Consider the following 13,874-nt stretch of genomic DNA (forward strand, 5'->3'; position numbering starts at 1 on the left):
GGAAGAGGAAGAAGGCACAAGAGCTCTTTGTGCCGGGGCAGCAGAGAACGTCTCAAGAGAAAAGGGCCGTTTGAGTTGGCTTTCGCAACTAGTAGACAGAAGTGGGAGTGAGAGGAGGGAGGGCATTTCAGAAAGAAGGGTGCGTGAGCAAAGGCACGGAGGCAGAAAGTATGACTGTCTCACTCTGGTCGGTTTTTCAGCAGCTGTGGCCTTTTTTTTTTTTTTTAAATTGCAGTATTGGCCTTGTTGCAATGGTCTGAAACTGAACCCACAGTATCTCCAAGTTATGCCTGTAATGGCTCCCCAGGATCTGTGAAGATGTTCCTTACTTGGGAAAAGAGACTTTGCAAACATGATGTAGTTAAGGATTGTGAGATGAGGGGATTAGCTCGGAGCATCCAGGGGAGCCCAGTGTGAGCAGGGAGATCCGGATAAGAAGGAGGCAGGTGGGACAGGGGTGAGAAGGGGCTGTGAAGGTGAGGCTGAGGTCAGCGTGAGGCGGGGCCGCAAGCTGCAGAATGCGGGGGTCTCCAGAACCTGAAAAAGGCCTGGGGAGCAGGTCTCCGAAACTTCCAGCAAAGTTGCCACCCTGCTGACCCTCTGTAGTCCTCTGGCCTTCAGAACTATAAGATGATGTGTTATTTTAAGTCACTAAGTTTGTGGTACTTCGTTCCAGAGGCAATAGGAAGCCAGTGCACTTACAAAGGTAGAAATCTAGTTTTTAAAATTGTCTGCCCCAGATGTTTAGAAAGAAGGACATAGTAGGGAGTGATATAAAGTGGAAAAGAATATTTGGTTTAGAGACTTAAACATAAATAACAGTTTTCATTTTTAGCAAAATTATACAGACACACAATCTTAGAACTAAAAGCAGAAGATTATGATAAAACACGGTGGTGTGGAGCAGGATTGCTAGGGAGAAACAGGAACCGGAACGGGGTAGATACATTTGTTTGACAGATGCACACGGTGCTTACTATGCTGTGCATCATTTCAGAGCCTCTGTGCTCATCTAAGGGTCTCTGTGACAGTCCTCCTTAGCCGCTAAGGTGGACCAGAACATTTCTAAGGTATCTTTCAGCTCTAAAGTCCTAGATTAAAAACACTGTGGCCAAATTTCATCATCATACTCCTGTCAGGATTTTTGCCATATCCACATACCATCTGTTTAATACTAACTTTTCACTTTACTTTTTTTTTTTAACTTAAACAACTTTACTTATAATGGAAGATTAGACTCATGCTGTGATTTGCATATTAGTATTACTGTCCTGGTCTTTGTCATTAGCTTTTCTGGGTCCCCTCAGTAGACACCATGCCTGTGTCATGTCCGTGACCTCCACTGCCTCCAGCGTGATTTTTTTTTTTTTTAATTTGATAATATTTAGGTGTAAGGGAGCTTGCAAGTACCTTTCTCTGTAAGCAGCCAAACAGATAAATGTCAGGGGTCCTGGGATGACCCTCTCATCTTAGTCCCCTTCCTATCTATGGCCTTGGTCATCAGCATGGTGCCTTTTCCCTGCAGTATTGTTTTGATGGTTTTCTTATTTTTTTTTTTAACATAAATGTCATATTGTCTGTTTTTCAGCTGCTTTTTCTTTCTTAGAGTGATTTTTTTAAGGCACAGATCTTTTGAAATTACTTATTTTAATAAATGAAAACAGTAATACATACTCTTGGTTTAAAAAGTATCACAGAACAAGAGGGTAATTTCCAGACACAAGGCTGCCCATTCCTCCTCTGCTTCCGACTCCGCTGTCCACAAGAGAAAGGTCACGCTCCCCTCTCCTGCAGATCACTTGTGTGATCTGGCTCCCACTTCTTGCTGCAGCCTCATCAACCCTCCTGCTAGTCCGCTGTCCTTCGCCCCGGGCCCCTGCAGTGCTAGATGGGGCCGCCCCTCCCCGGGCCCTGTCCACACCCCGTCTTCTGACAGACCGATGGCCCTAGAGAGTGGTGTCAGCTTCCTGGTGTGTCTCCAGGCTGTGTGCCTCCCATGGAGACAGAGGCAAGGTGGCGTACAGGCCAGAGCACAGGGGCTGTGGCCATGCTATTGGGGCTCACCACTGCTCACCGTGCCTGTTGAAGTAAGGCCACACTGGGCAGGGTGAGTTGGCCCCTCTCCGCATCACGGCCTCCTCACCTGAACTAGGAGGCTGCCAGTGCTCGCCTCGGGGGCTGTTGGCAGGATGGGTTCAGTACTGTGTGAACAACGCTCAGACAGGGCCTTCCCTGGGGCAGGTACTCAGCGTGGGCTGCTGGTAGTTATTCTTCACTGTTGCGCCCTCAGATCAGCACTCTGGGCCTGGCGTGTAAATGTCCAATGTACATCTGGATGTCGAATAAAGGGAGGAAGGAACCGAGGTAGACCTGACACGTGTGTTAGGACATGCAGGGGCAGCGGCTGCAGTGGGAGCACACTGCAGGTTCTGAGCACACGAGCGGTGCACCGAAGTACCGTGTGGGGGACAGTGACCAGGCGGCAGGGAACGGTGGCAGCAGAGGAGGCTGGGGGCTGCCAGCCAAGACAGGAAGACCACGGCAGGCTCAGCTGCCTTTTCCTGGGCCTCTCTGCTTTGCCGCACCCTCCGTCCTTTGAATGCTCCAGGAAGAAAGAAGCCACAGGCTCTGGCACGCGCCCAAGGCTGGGGCCTTGGGCCATTTCTGGCTTTGCTATCATGTGTTTAGGTCGATGGCAGGATTGAAACAAGCTACACTTTTTTGATGAAGCACCACCCCCCACCTTTTTTTTTGGCCTGTTTATTTCTAGGTAATGCTACTGTAGAGAAGTTGGAGGACTTTATCAACAACATTAACAGTGTCTTGGAGTCCTTGTACATTGAGATAAAGAAAGGAGTCACGGAAGATGACGGGAGACCCATTTACGCGCTGGTAAGTGCAGACTGAGCCCCCTGGTGGACGTGTGAGGGCCTGTGGCTGACACAGCACACCGCGCCAGGTGCGTCCTTAGTGGGTGAAGGCGCACCTGTCTCACCAAGGGCCCGGCCCGCCTCCCTAACTCTGCCCCGCCTCCATCCCCGTGCTCGCTGCCCGCGCGCGCCCCGTGGTCTGCAGCGTCCTCTGTAGTCATCAGGGCTGGGGGTGACAGAACCTCAGCGCTCACTTCACTGCCCACGTGGAGCCCTCACCCAAGACTTGGCAGCATGCATTTATTTTGGTTGTTGCCAGTTCTCTGCAAGAAGTTATTCCACATGAATGGAATATTAGGATTCCAAAGGAATAAAATGCCATTTCATTTGGAATAAGACATAGAAGCTCTGAAAAGAAAAATGCGTGGAACCCCTAAGGATTGAGACCCATTTGGGGCCTCTTGTTGTTCTCAAATTTTCCCTCCTCGCTAGGGAACGAGGTGAAATAGAGGGGAGGTGACAAGCCCCTGTCCTTGGCTAGGGAACCGCCGGAGGCCATCAAAGGAGATCAGGCTTCTACCAAACAGGCCCACACAGAGAGGGGCTCTAGCCCAGGGTTTCCCAAACTCTGTCCCATGGCAGGAAGGGTTATGGAGTCAAACAACATGGAAATGCTGGGTTAAATCGGTAAATCAGATTTCCTTACCGCCAGACTTCTCAGTGCCTTTTGTGTTTGAAGCTCTGTTAGCACGCAGAGAAGTCTCCCAGAGTCACCTGAGTTTGGGGAGATACTGTACAACCCAGGGATTTCTGAAATCTCTGAGAATTAGACACATTGACTGAGCTAAAGATTTAAGCCTGTAATACAAGACTGGTTACAGATTTACCCCTGTGGCCCACAGTGCCCGGACAGGTGCTCGGTGACTGGTGAGGCAGGGTGGGAGGGAGAGCCAACAAGTGAACTAACTGACAAGCGACTGGCCTGAACCTCATGCTGACTTATTTTTTAGGTGAATCTTGCAACGACTTCAATTTCCAAAATGGCCTCAGATTTTGCAGAAAATGAACTGGATCTGTTTAGAAAGGCTGTGAGTACAGTAACTCCCATTCCCCATCAGCTGGGCTTCTTATGGGAAACTTCTGTCTTTCATCAGAAATCGAAACTGCAGTCCTAGAGGGTTAGCACTGCTGCCTGAGAAAGCCCTTTGCAGGGGATGGCACCAAGCGCCTGAGCCAGGTGCTGTCACAGCCACCAGGTGTTTGCTGGGGATGTCGCCACAGCTGCCTGGGAGAGAAGGGCTGGTCCAGGTCTGACCCCGACTGACTGAGCAGCAGTGGGCCCTGTGGGTGTGTGACACGAGTGAACAAGCGTTACTGCCTGGTACTCCCAGTGCGGCCAGGACCAGCAGCAGCACCACCCAGGAGCTTGCTAGAAAGGCTGAAGCCCAGGCCTCACACAGGCTGTTGGATCTGAACCTGCATTTTAACAGTGCTCCATTTACGGGTCACACTTGAGAGGTGCTGCTTGGCCTACCCCGCTTTGGAGCTGTTCACCTTGTCACTCACCTGGCTGAACATCTGGCTAAGACAGTGGTTCTCAGCCCTGGATGCACAGTATAACTGGAAAGGTAAAATTAATGTGGACATTCTGGCCTCACTCCATGTCTGTCTAATACGTCTATGAGGACCAAGTTTTAGAACCATTCCTTTCTAAGCAGCCAAGGTTGAGAACCAGGTTCTAAGATGCCAGACACACATGTGTGTGCAAGACACCTGTCTTCCCAGGGGCTCCACCCTGCTGTGTGTGGGTAGAAGTTTTAGGGCAGCTTGCCTGCTGGCCTTTCCCTGCCCCGGGTCCATGTGCCTCTGCAGCTCCCCAGCATCCTCTCCTGCTGGCCCGCCCTGGCTCTGCAGTCCTGCCCTTGTGGCTCCAGCCTGCCCCTCCTCCAGCCAGCCTTGCCGGCCTGCCCACCTTGAATAGGAGGGGCGCCATGTCATGTTCCTATTCATTCCTCAGCTTCTCCATCAGTAGGACATGGATTCCCCCTTCTTGATTTGAGGGCGTCAGGCTCATTCATTTAGGATGGTTAAAGGTCAAAACTGAACATGTCTATGGCTTTTTGTGCATATTATTAAATTGTTTTCCTAAAAGAGCGTACACTTCTGCCTGTGACAGGAGCTGTTTTACTGCAGCCCTGTCAGAATTGGTATTATTGCTTAAAAGTTGTTTTTGCTGATTTAATAGATGGACGTGGTACCTGCTGTTTCTTTCAGTTGGAACTGATTATTGATTCAGATACTGGCTTTGCGTCTTCCACGAATATTTTGAACCTGGTTGATCAGCTTAAAGGCAAGAAGATGAGGAAGAAGGAAGCGGAGCATGTGCTGCAGAAGTTTGTCCAAAACAAGTGGCTGATTGAGGTACTTTGTCCCGTGATTTCTCCAGCCTGGCTCACTCTTTAGAATGAATTACAGTTTTTCCACCAGAACCGTGTTGTATACAATGGATGTCTACTGAGCCAGGCCCTTTCAGGCCCCTTATCTGCTCTGATGCCCACACATGACCTGTCCCAGGAGCCCCAGGCAGAAGCAGCAGAGCCCGGGGCTGTGTGGGTGTGTGGGCCCCGGGGCTCCGGTCTGTGGGCCCAAGGCAGTGTAGTGCAGTGGTTAGGCTCTAGCATCAGCCCTGGGCCTGAATCCCAGTGCAGGTGCCCTTGAGTTCCCCATCTGTAAGAGGGGAGTAATGGCAACCACCTCTGGGGGTGTAGGGAGTGTGATGAGGCTGGGGGTGTCAGGTGCGGCTGCTGGGCCCCCCACGGGAACCGCTGTGGTGATTATCATCAGTGTCACGCTGTTCAGGACCCACGCTTCTCACTTTTAAGGCTCCTTCACTTAGATGGTGGCCCTTAAAGAACAGAGGATGCACAGCAAAGTGTCTGGAGAGGAGCTGTAGCAATCTGTGAAAGGAGCAAGTTTCTAGATGCCCCGTGTCTAGTTCTACTGACAAGCAGTCAGAAGTTTCAGTTCTTTTTCCACAAATGCACCAGTTTCCAGGAAACCCGAGCCGGACAGGCTCAGCGCTGTCCAGTTTACCACGGCTCTGCCCCTCCGTTGTCTGGTCGGGGCAGGATGTGCTCACGTCGGCCCCCAACTTCCTCACTTGGTGGTCAGAGCCGTGGCTGGAGGCTGCTGCTGTGGCAACATGATGCTTCACTTCCTTTTTGGGGAGAGCTCGCCTCTGGAGTTGAGGTGACGAGTTCTGAGTTATTGATCTCTTGGGGGGGGGTGGCCCTGGCAGTTTGACCAGAAACACAGTTCCTGAGGTACTTTCCTGACGGGAGGAAGTGTCTGGAGAGGCCACAGTGCCGAGGGCAGGGGTGGCGGGAGCTCCTGGTGGGCTCCAGGATCTCTGGGCATGTCTGCATGTCACATGCTGGGACGACAGGGAGCCCCTTAGCTCTGTGTTGTAGATGATCCACTGCAGCTCTGGGATCTGGACAAAGTCGACACCTGGCAACTAGCAGGGCCATATTCAGGCCCCAGCGTGGGTGACTGCAGGTCCCCATCAGTTGCTTTGTCAGAGTTTTTCTTCCTCTCTGGGGTGGATTTGGCAATATGGAATGTTCTCGGGAAGCTTGGGTCATAACTGACCGTGCTGTCCTTGGGCAAGCTCTCTCAGGGCTAGGACTGTGACTTCATCCTTGTACCTTGTCACATACCTGGAGGCGCTCAATAACTGCTTCCTGAACAGTGACTGGGCAAGAAGATAAAGTTCCAGAGGGACAGAATTTACATGAAATTTACCGGAAAAAATGATGCAAAAAAGCCTCGTAGATAAGGCAGTATCTTTATTCACACGGGACTATGCCGATCTGCACACCTCTTCCCCTCTGAGCTCACCCTCTGCACCCAGGTGCACCCTTTGCACCCAGCTTTGGGCCCGAGAGTGGGCATGCACATCGAGCACAGGCCGCCGCTGTCCTGTCACAGTGCAGGGATGTGAGCCCAACTCTGTTGAAGACTGTGCTTTACTGCCCAGGGCAGGGGCGACAGAAGGAAGGCACATGCTCCTGGGGTCTGCAGGACGTGCACTGGGCCCAGGCTCCCATCATCTCTCCCTTTTCCTCAGTAAAGTGGGGGCGGCCCTGAGCTCTGGTAGGATGGCAGCCCTGGGGTTCTGTGAGCTGCCGAGCCAGCAAGCAAGCTCTGCATGAACAGTGGCCTCCTTGGCCCCGCGGTCCTTGTGGGAGCCCCTGGCTGGCTGACACCTCGGGCCTTGTGTGGACAAAGGAACAAACCCAAGGCATGCTGGTGAGAGGCACCCCCAGGTCCTCCTCTGGCCTTGCCACTACCTCTGGCAAGTGGCTTCTTGGTTCTGAGCCCGTTTCCCATCTGAAGAACTAGGATATTGATGGCTCTCAGGGGTTTATTTTGGGAGGGTCAAGTGCTTTCTGAACTGGTTGGCACAGGGGCAGGATGGGGACTGGGTTGCTGGGAGTTCTGTGGCCCTTTGCAGGAACAGCTGTGGGTCCAGCCGGTCCCCCTGACCAGCCTTCTGGGGACAGCACCTTGGTGGGAGGGACCACGTCTTGAGTCTGTGCCTCGGCTTCTCAGAAGCGGGACTTTGCCTGGGAGCTGCACTGTGCAGCTCTTGCCCCAGCGGCACTGTTCACTACGGCGGGGCCTCCCCAGTGCATGGGGAGCCCTGCCCCTGCACCCGTGGGAAGCCCTGCCTGGTGCAGAGCTGCAGCCCATCAGGAGGCCTTGGAGTGGAGAGTGGTCAGGGTCAGCGGGGGAGGCCCCAAGGTGGAGGAGGCTGCAGAGAAACTGCGGGTCCTCAGAGCAGGGGTGTGACTGCCAGCTGCATGTCCGCACCTCCAGGACCACTCCCACTGCAAGATCCCAGCTCCGGGGATCTTTAATGAGGCCTGGGAGATCACTCGGGTTTTGGTCTGCTTTGGAGTCGCCAGAGTACCCCGCCTGCCCCTCCCTGGGACGGCACCCTGAGGACTGAGGGGGATCATGAACAGTAAGCACTGGGCAGAGTTCCAGGCATCTGGTGGATGCTTAGTGAATGCAGCTGGATCCTGACTCTGAACTGGAACTTGCTGACCCCAGGCCTGGGTATTCCTCCTTGAGATGAGGTCCACTTAGTCTTCCCATAGACGTTTCTCACGGCACTGCCAGGCACTGGGCCTCATGCACGTCAGGTGCTGCGGACAGAGTGAGCAGAACCAGACCTGGTCACTGCCCTCATGGGGCTCAGGGTTGGAGAGGTCAGTCCCACATCTCACTGCAGTGGTGTTTCAGATAGAAGGGCAGTGGGGTTGTATGACAGCTTTAACAGAGGAACGTCCCCTTGATGGAGGAAGGGCCACTCAGTTGAAGGCTGTGGAGTTGGCAGCGGGGGTTGTTGGGTGGGGACGATGGTCCGGGCGGAAGGAGCAGCCTGCGCTCCAGTGGCCATGATGGGCTTGAGGAGCTAAGGCCGGGCCTCTGGGGAGATGGGGGCAGGGGGAGCCTAGAGGTGGGAAGTAAGAGATTTGATTCTTCAGTCTGAGAATGGTGGAGAGTCTGAGGGCTGGGCCTCACAGAGGTCAGGCCACTGGAGCGGCATACCGAGGGGCCAGGGTGGGCTCAGAGAGCAGTTGCAGGGTGAGGATGGATGAGGTGGTGGCCGTGGAGGTGGGGCATCGTTATGGACTTGGGGGCTTTTGAGAAGGTACCAGCCACAGGGCCAAGGACGGCCTGGGAGCCGGGAGCTGCTCTCTGGGGGTGGGGTGGGGTGGGGTGGGGTGGGCGGGCTGGGGGAAGGAAGGAAGGAGTGGGCACCTGGGTATGGGCAGTGCAGTTCACCCCGCAGGGACACTGCCTCCCTCTCCTGGCCTCAGTGTGCTCATTGCAGTGGGGCTGGGGCAGGGGTCGCTCATGGGACTGCTGTGCGAGGTCGGTGATCCCGCCCGTGAAGGTGCAAGTAAGGTGCTAATAAAGAAATTCGGGGGTGGCGGCCCTCACCTCGACTTCCTTTGGGTCTTGCCTGAGTTTCCCCCACTTGAGGTTCTGTAGGGGGCCGGCGTGGGCGCCCGCTGCGCTGGGGCGGGTATGCAGACCTCTGCTCCTTTCTGGGTCTTGGGCCGTGGGGGTGCCAGTGTCATCCAAGAGCGCCCCTCCCGCCCGGCCCCTGCAGAAGGAAGGGGAGTTCACGCTGCACGGCCGGGCCATCCTGGAGATGGAGCAGTACATCCGGGAGACGTACCCCGACGCCGTGAAGGTCTGCAACATCTGCCACAGCCTGCTCATCCAGGTACCGCGGGGCAGGGCGGCGGGCGCCTTCTAGAGCTCTCCTTCTGGGCCCAGGCCTCTGGCACTGCCCTCGCCTCCTCCGACATGAGCAGATGTGGGGCGTCTCCTCAGACGTGTCCGAGGACGAGCACGCAAATGCCCACGTCTCCTCCCTGATCCCTCTGTTCTAGCTCCAGGGCTCTTTTTATTAATTTTTCTCCAGGAAGGCTCTTGGAAGTCTTTGGTGTAGGCTGTGCTATCTTGGCAGCTGTGTGGTGAATCTCTTCCTACATCAGCTGTGGTTTTCCCGTCATGTTTTACCCTGCGAACTTCGTAGGGCTTCAGAGCAGCCAGGCCAGTGCTGGACATTTATGTTTTCCTCCTCTTCTCTCAGTGCAGTCGCCACCTGCACTGGGATGGGCCTCTCTGCGCATCCATCCTTGGGCCCCCGGTGGTGGTTTCCTTGGGTTGAATTCCTAGGAGTGGAACTTCTGGAACAGAGCGTGCACACAGCTTTTTAAAGCTTCTGACCCACATCGCTGAACAGCCTTCTGAAACGTGGCAGCCGTCCGCAGGCCCACTTGCAGGGCCCACGTGTGCGGGGGGTGGGGGGCCGCCTTGCTGCTCTGCTGGGCCTGGCTTGCCACCCCCGCCGCCGTCCTCTGGCCATTGGAGTCTTGAGCTTTTTCCCTCTGTGCTCATTTGTCAGAATTCTTTACTAAAACCCACTGCACTGAAGACTTTGGGGTTGTTCTCATTAGCTTGGGGCCTGGAAGACAAAAAGTCAGAGCCTGCAGGACGTTTTCCTTGCAGCTCCCTGAAGGTTAATGGACACGGGATGTGTGCCAGGCGCCCTGGCCATCACCTTTCTTGTTTCAGGGTCAAAGCTGCGACACCTGTGGGATCAGGATGCACTTACCTTGTGTGGCCAAGTACTTCCAGTCCAATTCGGATCCGCACTGTCCCCACTGTAATGACTACTGGCCCCATGAGATACCAGGTTCGTGTCCCTGAGCCCTCCCTCTCCTGCTGGCCTCCAGCAGGAGCTGGGCTGGCAGGGTAGAGCGCGTGCCCGCGTGCTGGCACCTAGCCCTGAGCAGGGACGGGGGAAGGAGAGGACAGGGCACTCTCACAAGGGCTCCACACATGTGTGGGACCTGAGCCCCACGCGGTGAAGCAGCTTCTGCAGTCAGGGGAGGCAGGCTTGCTTCCTCGGTTCCACAGGGCTGTCTGGAACCCAGTAGAAATCCCAAGGCCTGTGAGGGAGGGTCAGGTGTAGACAAGACTCTCCCTGGCAGCTGTCTTGGGGGTGGGGGAGGAAGGAGCAGTGAAAGGGGCCTCCCCAGCTCCTTCAGTTCATTCATCTGTCAGCTGGGGCTACTCCTGCCTCCCTGGAGGGCTAGCAGTGAAGAATGTCCCACAGGACAGTCCTTGGCACACAAGTGTGGCTGTGGATGTCAGCCAGCCCTGCCATTCACGGTACTTTGCGGCTTTTTTGTGTACAGAAGTCTTCGACCCCGAGAAGGAGAGGGAGGCTGGCATCTCGAAGTCCAGCAAAAAGTCGTCGCGATCCAGGCAGCACTAGCTGGCGCTGCCATTAGGGAAGTGACTGCGTGGCCTGGTGGGACGAGGCATCGTTTTCCTGTTGCACATGAATCACCTCCTTTGTTTTTTACGTTCTCATTAACAAGTTTGGAATAAACTTACTAAGTAGCTGCTGCATCCTCCATCTGTGGATATCCCTGTGTAAGGTTTGTGTCGTGGCCTTCCCCTCCTTTCTGATGCTCCCCAAGAGCTGGGAGACCCTTGCTCCACTGTGAGGCTGGCAGAGCCCCTCCTGCCCAGCACGCCTGGGAGGCCACTGGCTCAGGACAGCTTTGCCTTTGGCCACTTGTCCCATCCTCACTGGCTGGCCCGACTTGGACGTGTGGGAGCCTTGGCCCCCCGCCTCCATGCCCCATGGGCCACACCCTCTTCTGGTCCAGGGTGGACTGGCCTGAACGGCCTGAGACCGATGGGCAGGACAGCGGGGGTATGCTGTCCTCACGGGGCCCTCTGCCCCACATGGTGGCCAGCAGCCCTGCCCTGCAGTTGCCCCAGTCGGGAGTTGGCCTGGATCCCCCCCTCCCTGGTCGTCCTGCATCAAGCCTGTCATCACGTCTTAGGCAACCCACCTGCCAGATGGCCCTCAGCCCCACAGCCGCTGCCCAAGGCCAGGTCACCTCCCCATCCCTCGGCACAGCTCGCCTCTGCTCCCGGCTCCAGCCTCCTCCACCAGTGACCCTCCCACAGTGCCTGATGCGCCCCTGCTGAGATCCTGCGTATCTCACCGCCTCTCCCCTCCCACTTCTCAGGGTAGAGCATTTCTTCCCGTTCCTGAATGAACCTGTTCTTCACCTTGAGCCTTTGCGCACAGTTCCCCCTGCCTGCCTGGTCTCCCCTCTCCTTGTGTCCTGCCCTTGCCGGCTAACACCTGTCTGCCAGTTAGGTCTTGGCTAGGCTGTCACCACCTCCAGCTCCCAGTCCCCCACCGCCCTGCACTCCCCTGACCATCACACTTAACACACTTTTAAGTCCCTCTCTCACCTCCTTTCCAATTCCAGGATCAATCAAGACCCCTTCAGTCATGATGGAAAACCCACTCAGACTGACTTCAATGAGGAAGGACTTCCCAGAGAGGGTCCTTCAGGAGAGGCTTGAGTTACTGGTTCCAGCGATGTCACCAAGCATCTGTAATTTCTGTCGCTGCCCTGTTGTCACTGAGTTGGCCTCATGTTGGGGCCTACAACACGGTCTCCCAGCACATCCAGCCTCTTTCTTCATGGTAGCAAAATGGCTGCCATGCTTCCAGGCCTCATCAGGCCCCATCATCAGGAGGAAGAAGGCGGGTCTCATTTAGTGGCTCCCCCATCCCAGCAAACGTCCAATCTGGGCACTCATGGAGGTGGGGATGGGAGAGTCCAACTGGCATTGGCAACCTGGGGCACACCTCTGAGCCGAGGGTGGGGCAGCCCCTCCCAAGCCACATGACTGAGTGACGAGGGTGATATGACCAGGCAGAGGGGGAATGAACTGTGGGCGCCAAAAGGGTGGGGTATCCCCCACCTATGCAGCCAGGGACGCTCTGCTGGTTCACTTCCGTCAGCCCAATGTGGAGCAGGGTCCAGGTCTGGCCCGAGCCCTCAGGCCCCCCTCCCCTGGCAGTGAAAGGCATTTAGCTGGATCACCAGGAGCCAGCCCAGACCCCAGCCCAGCGTCCTGAGGGCAAATAACAAACCTTGGTGTAGCTCTGTGGGAGCCCTGACCAGGAGGGGAGTTCAGCTGTGTGTCAGAAACCATCCCCAGCACCCCTCCACCCCTCCTGAGAAGAGATTTCTCAGAGGGGTAGGAGGAAGCTTGCAGAGAGGATGGCAGGGCAGGAGAACTGATCTAGAAAGATGGACCTTGGACTTGGGGGTTCTGGCTGGACAGACCCATTCCTGTCACCGGGGCACTGCTGCTGCCATAAATCAACTCCAGCTGTTCCATTCTTCCTCCAGACACACCTCCAAGATGCAGGTGCAGGAAGGACCGGGCTGACACGCCCTCCGACTGCACTCCCAGGGGCAGGGGAGGATGGAGGCCAAGGGGCCAAGAGCAAACCAGCACACCACCACCAGGAGGGCAGGGCACTTCCCACAGCCGGCTTCCTGCCTGTCCCAGCGAGTGGTGGGGTGCTCAGGGCGAGGCAGGGTCTTACTGCGCAGGCTCGAGCACCTTGCCACTGGGACACTGGCCTCCTGCTACCAGTCTCCCCTGTGCTGATACCAACGTGAACTTCCTGGGAACCCCTTCACGCAGCCCAACCAAAACCCTTACCTGAAATTCCAGGCTTGCCCAGCACTTCAGGCCCCTGTGATCCAGCCCTGCCCACCTCCCAGCACAGCTGTCTTCCAGGGCTCTGCTCTCCCCTGGTGCCCCTGACTGTCCCTCCAGGAATGACTGGATCAGGGACACTCACTGCTCTTCCCATTTCCAGTCTCCTCTGCACACAGAGGGGACTGGGCCCTTTGCACACAGCAGCACAATCGGACCGTGTCCCTCCATCTCCTCTCCAGACTCCCCAAGAGTGTGAAGCATGAGGTGAGCAGGGCCCTCATCCAGCTCGAAGCCACGCCGTATCTGACACAGGACTCTAGGTGCTGAACAGGCATCTCAGTGGGTGCATCTCCGACAGGTGAGAGGTGGGGTCCTCGTGTCTGCACCTCTCCTTGGCTCTGTGAACAGGTTGGCACTTTGATTTCTAGCCATCTTCGGTCCACATCCCTCAGCAATGAGCCAGCCCTCCAGCCAGGACACCAGCAACACTGGAGCCTTGCCTGCCTGACAGCATATGAATGTTTCCTCTTCTACCGTCTTCCCATCTGACAAGGGGCGTTTGCTTGTGGCAGCCTGGCCCCGAGTGTTTTCAAGAACGGTTCCTCTGGTCCCTGACTTCAGCACTACTACATCACAGAGGAACTGCCTTTCAACTGCAGCAGCTCAGCGGGAGTGGGACTGGCTACTGGGATGGATGGGATGGCAGAGGCTGGGCCACTGGTAGGAGCTGAGCCAGGGACGGTGTGAGCTACGCAGGCCACCCCTTAGGTATGGCTCGTCTGTTTGTCATCAATGACACGATCGCATTCCTATTTCATGCCTCACTACCTTCGGTGTTGAGATTTGGAATAAATTCATCATATG

General features: G+C 55.6%; 1 protein-coding gene and 1 long non-coding RNA gene across 5 annotated transcripts in view; both read left to right on the forward strand.

The window, feature by feature from the left end:
* Positions 1-10,881, forward strand: part of NSMCE1 (NSE1 homolog, SMC5-SMC6 complex component) — a 31,694-nt gene extending 20,813 nt beyond the window's left edge. For all 4 annotated transcript variants that reach the window (XM_010960993.3, XM_010960995.3, XM_074346167.1 and 1 more), the window contains 6 exons: positions 2,771-2,892; positions 3,881-3,958; positions 5,145-5,291; positions 9,058-9,174; positions 10,032-10,152; positions 10,658-10,881. In XM_010960993.3, coding sequence (XP_010959295.1) covers positions 2,771-2,892; positions 3,881-3,958; positions 5,145-5,291; positions 9,058-9,174; positions 10,032-10,152; positions 10,658-10,737 — 665 coding nt within the window. In that variant the 3' untranslated portion in view covers positions 10,738-10,881. The remainder of the gene's footprint in view (positions 1-2,770; positions 2,893-3,880; positions 3,959-5,144; positions 5,292-9,057; positions 9,175-10,031; positions 10,153-10,657) is intronic.
* A 105-nt stretch (positions 10,882-10,986) lies between these two features.
* Positions 10,987-11,996, forward strand: LOC141573895 (uncharacterized). The gene is made up of 2 exons (XR_012500309.1): positions 10,987-11,507; positions 11,756-11,996. It is a non-coding gene; the product is annotated as an uncharacterized LOC141573895 (long non-coding RNA).
* Positions 11,997-13,874: the final 1,878 nt, after the last annotated feature.

The sequence above is a fragment of the Camelus bactrianus genome, chromosome 18, assembly GCF_048773025.1.
Source record: "Camelus bactrianus isolate YW-2024 breed Bactrian camel chromosome 18, ASM4877302v1, whole genome shotgun sequence".
Classification (NCBI taxonomy): Eukaryota; Metazoa; Chordata; class Mammalia; order Artiodactyla; family Camelidae; genus Camelus; species Camelus bactrianus.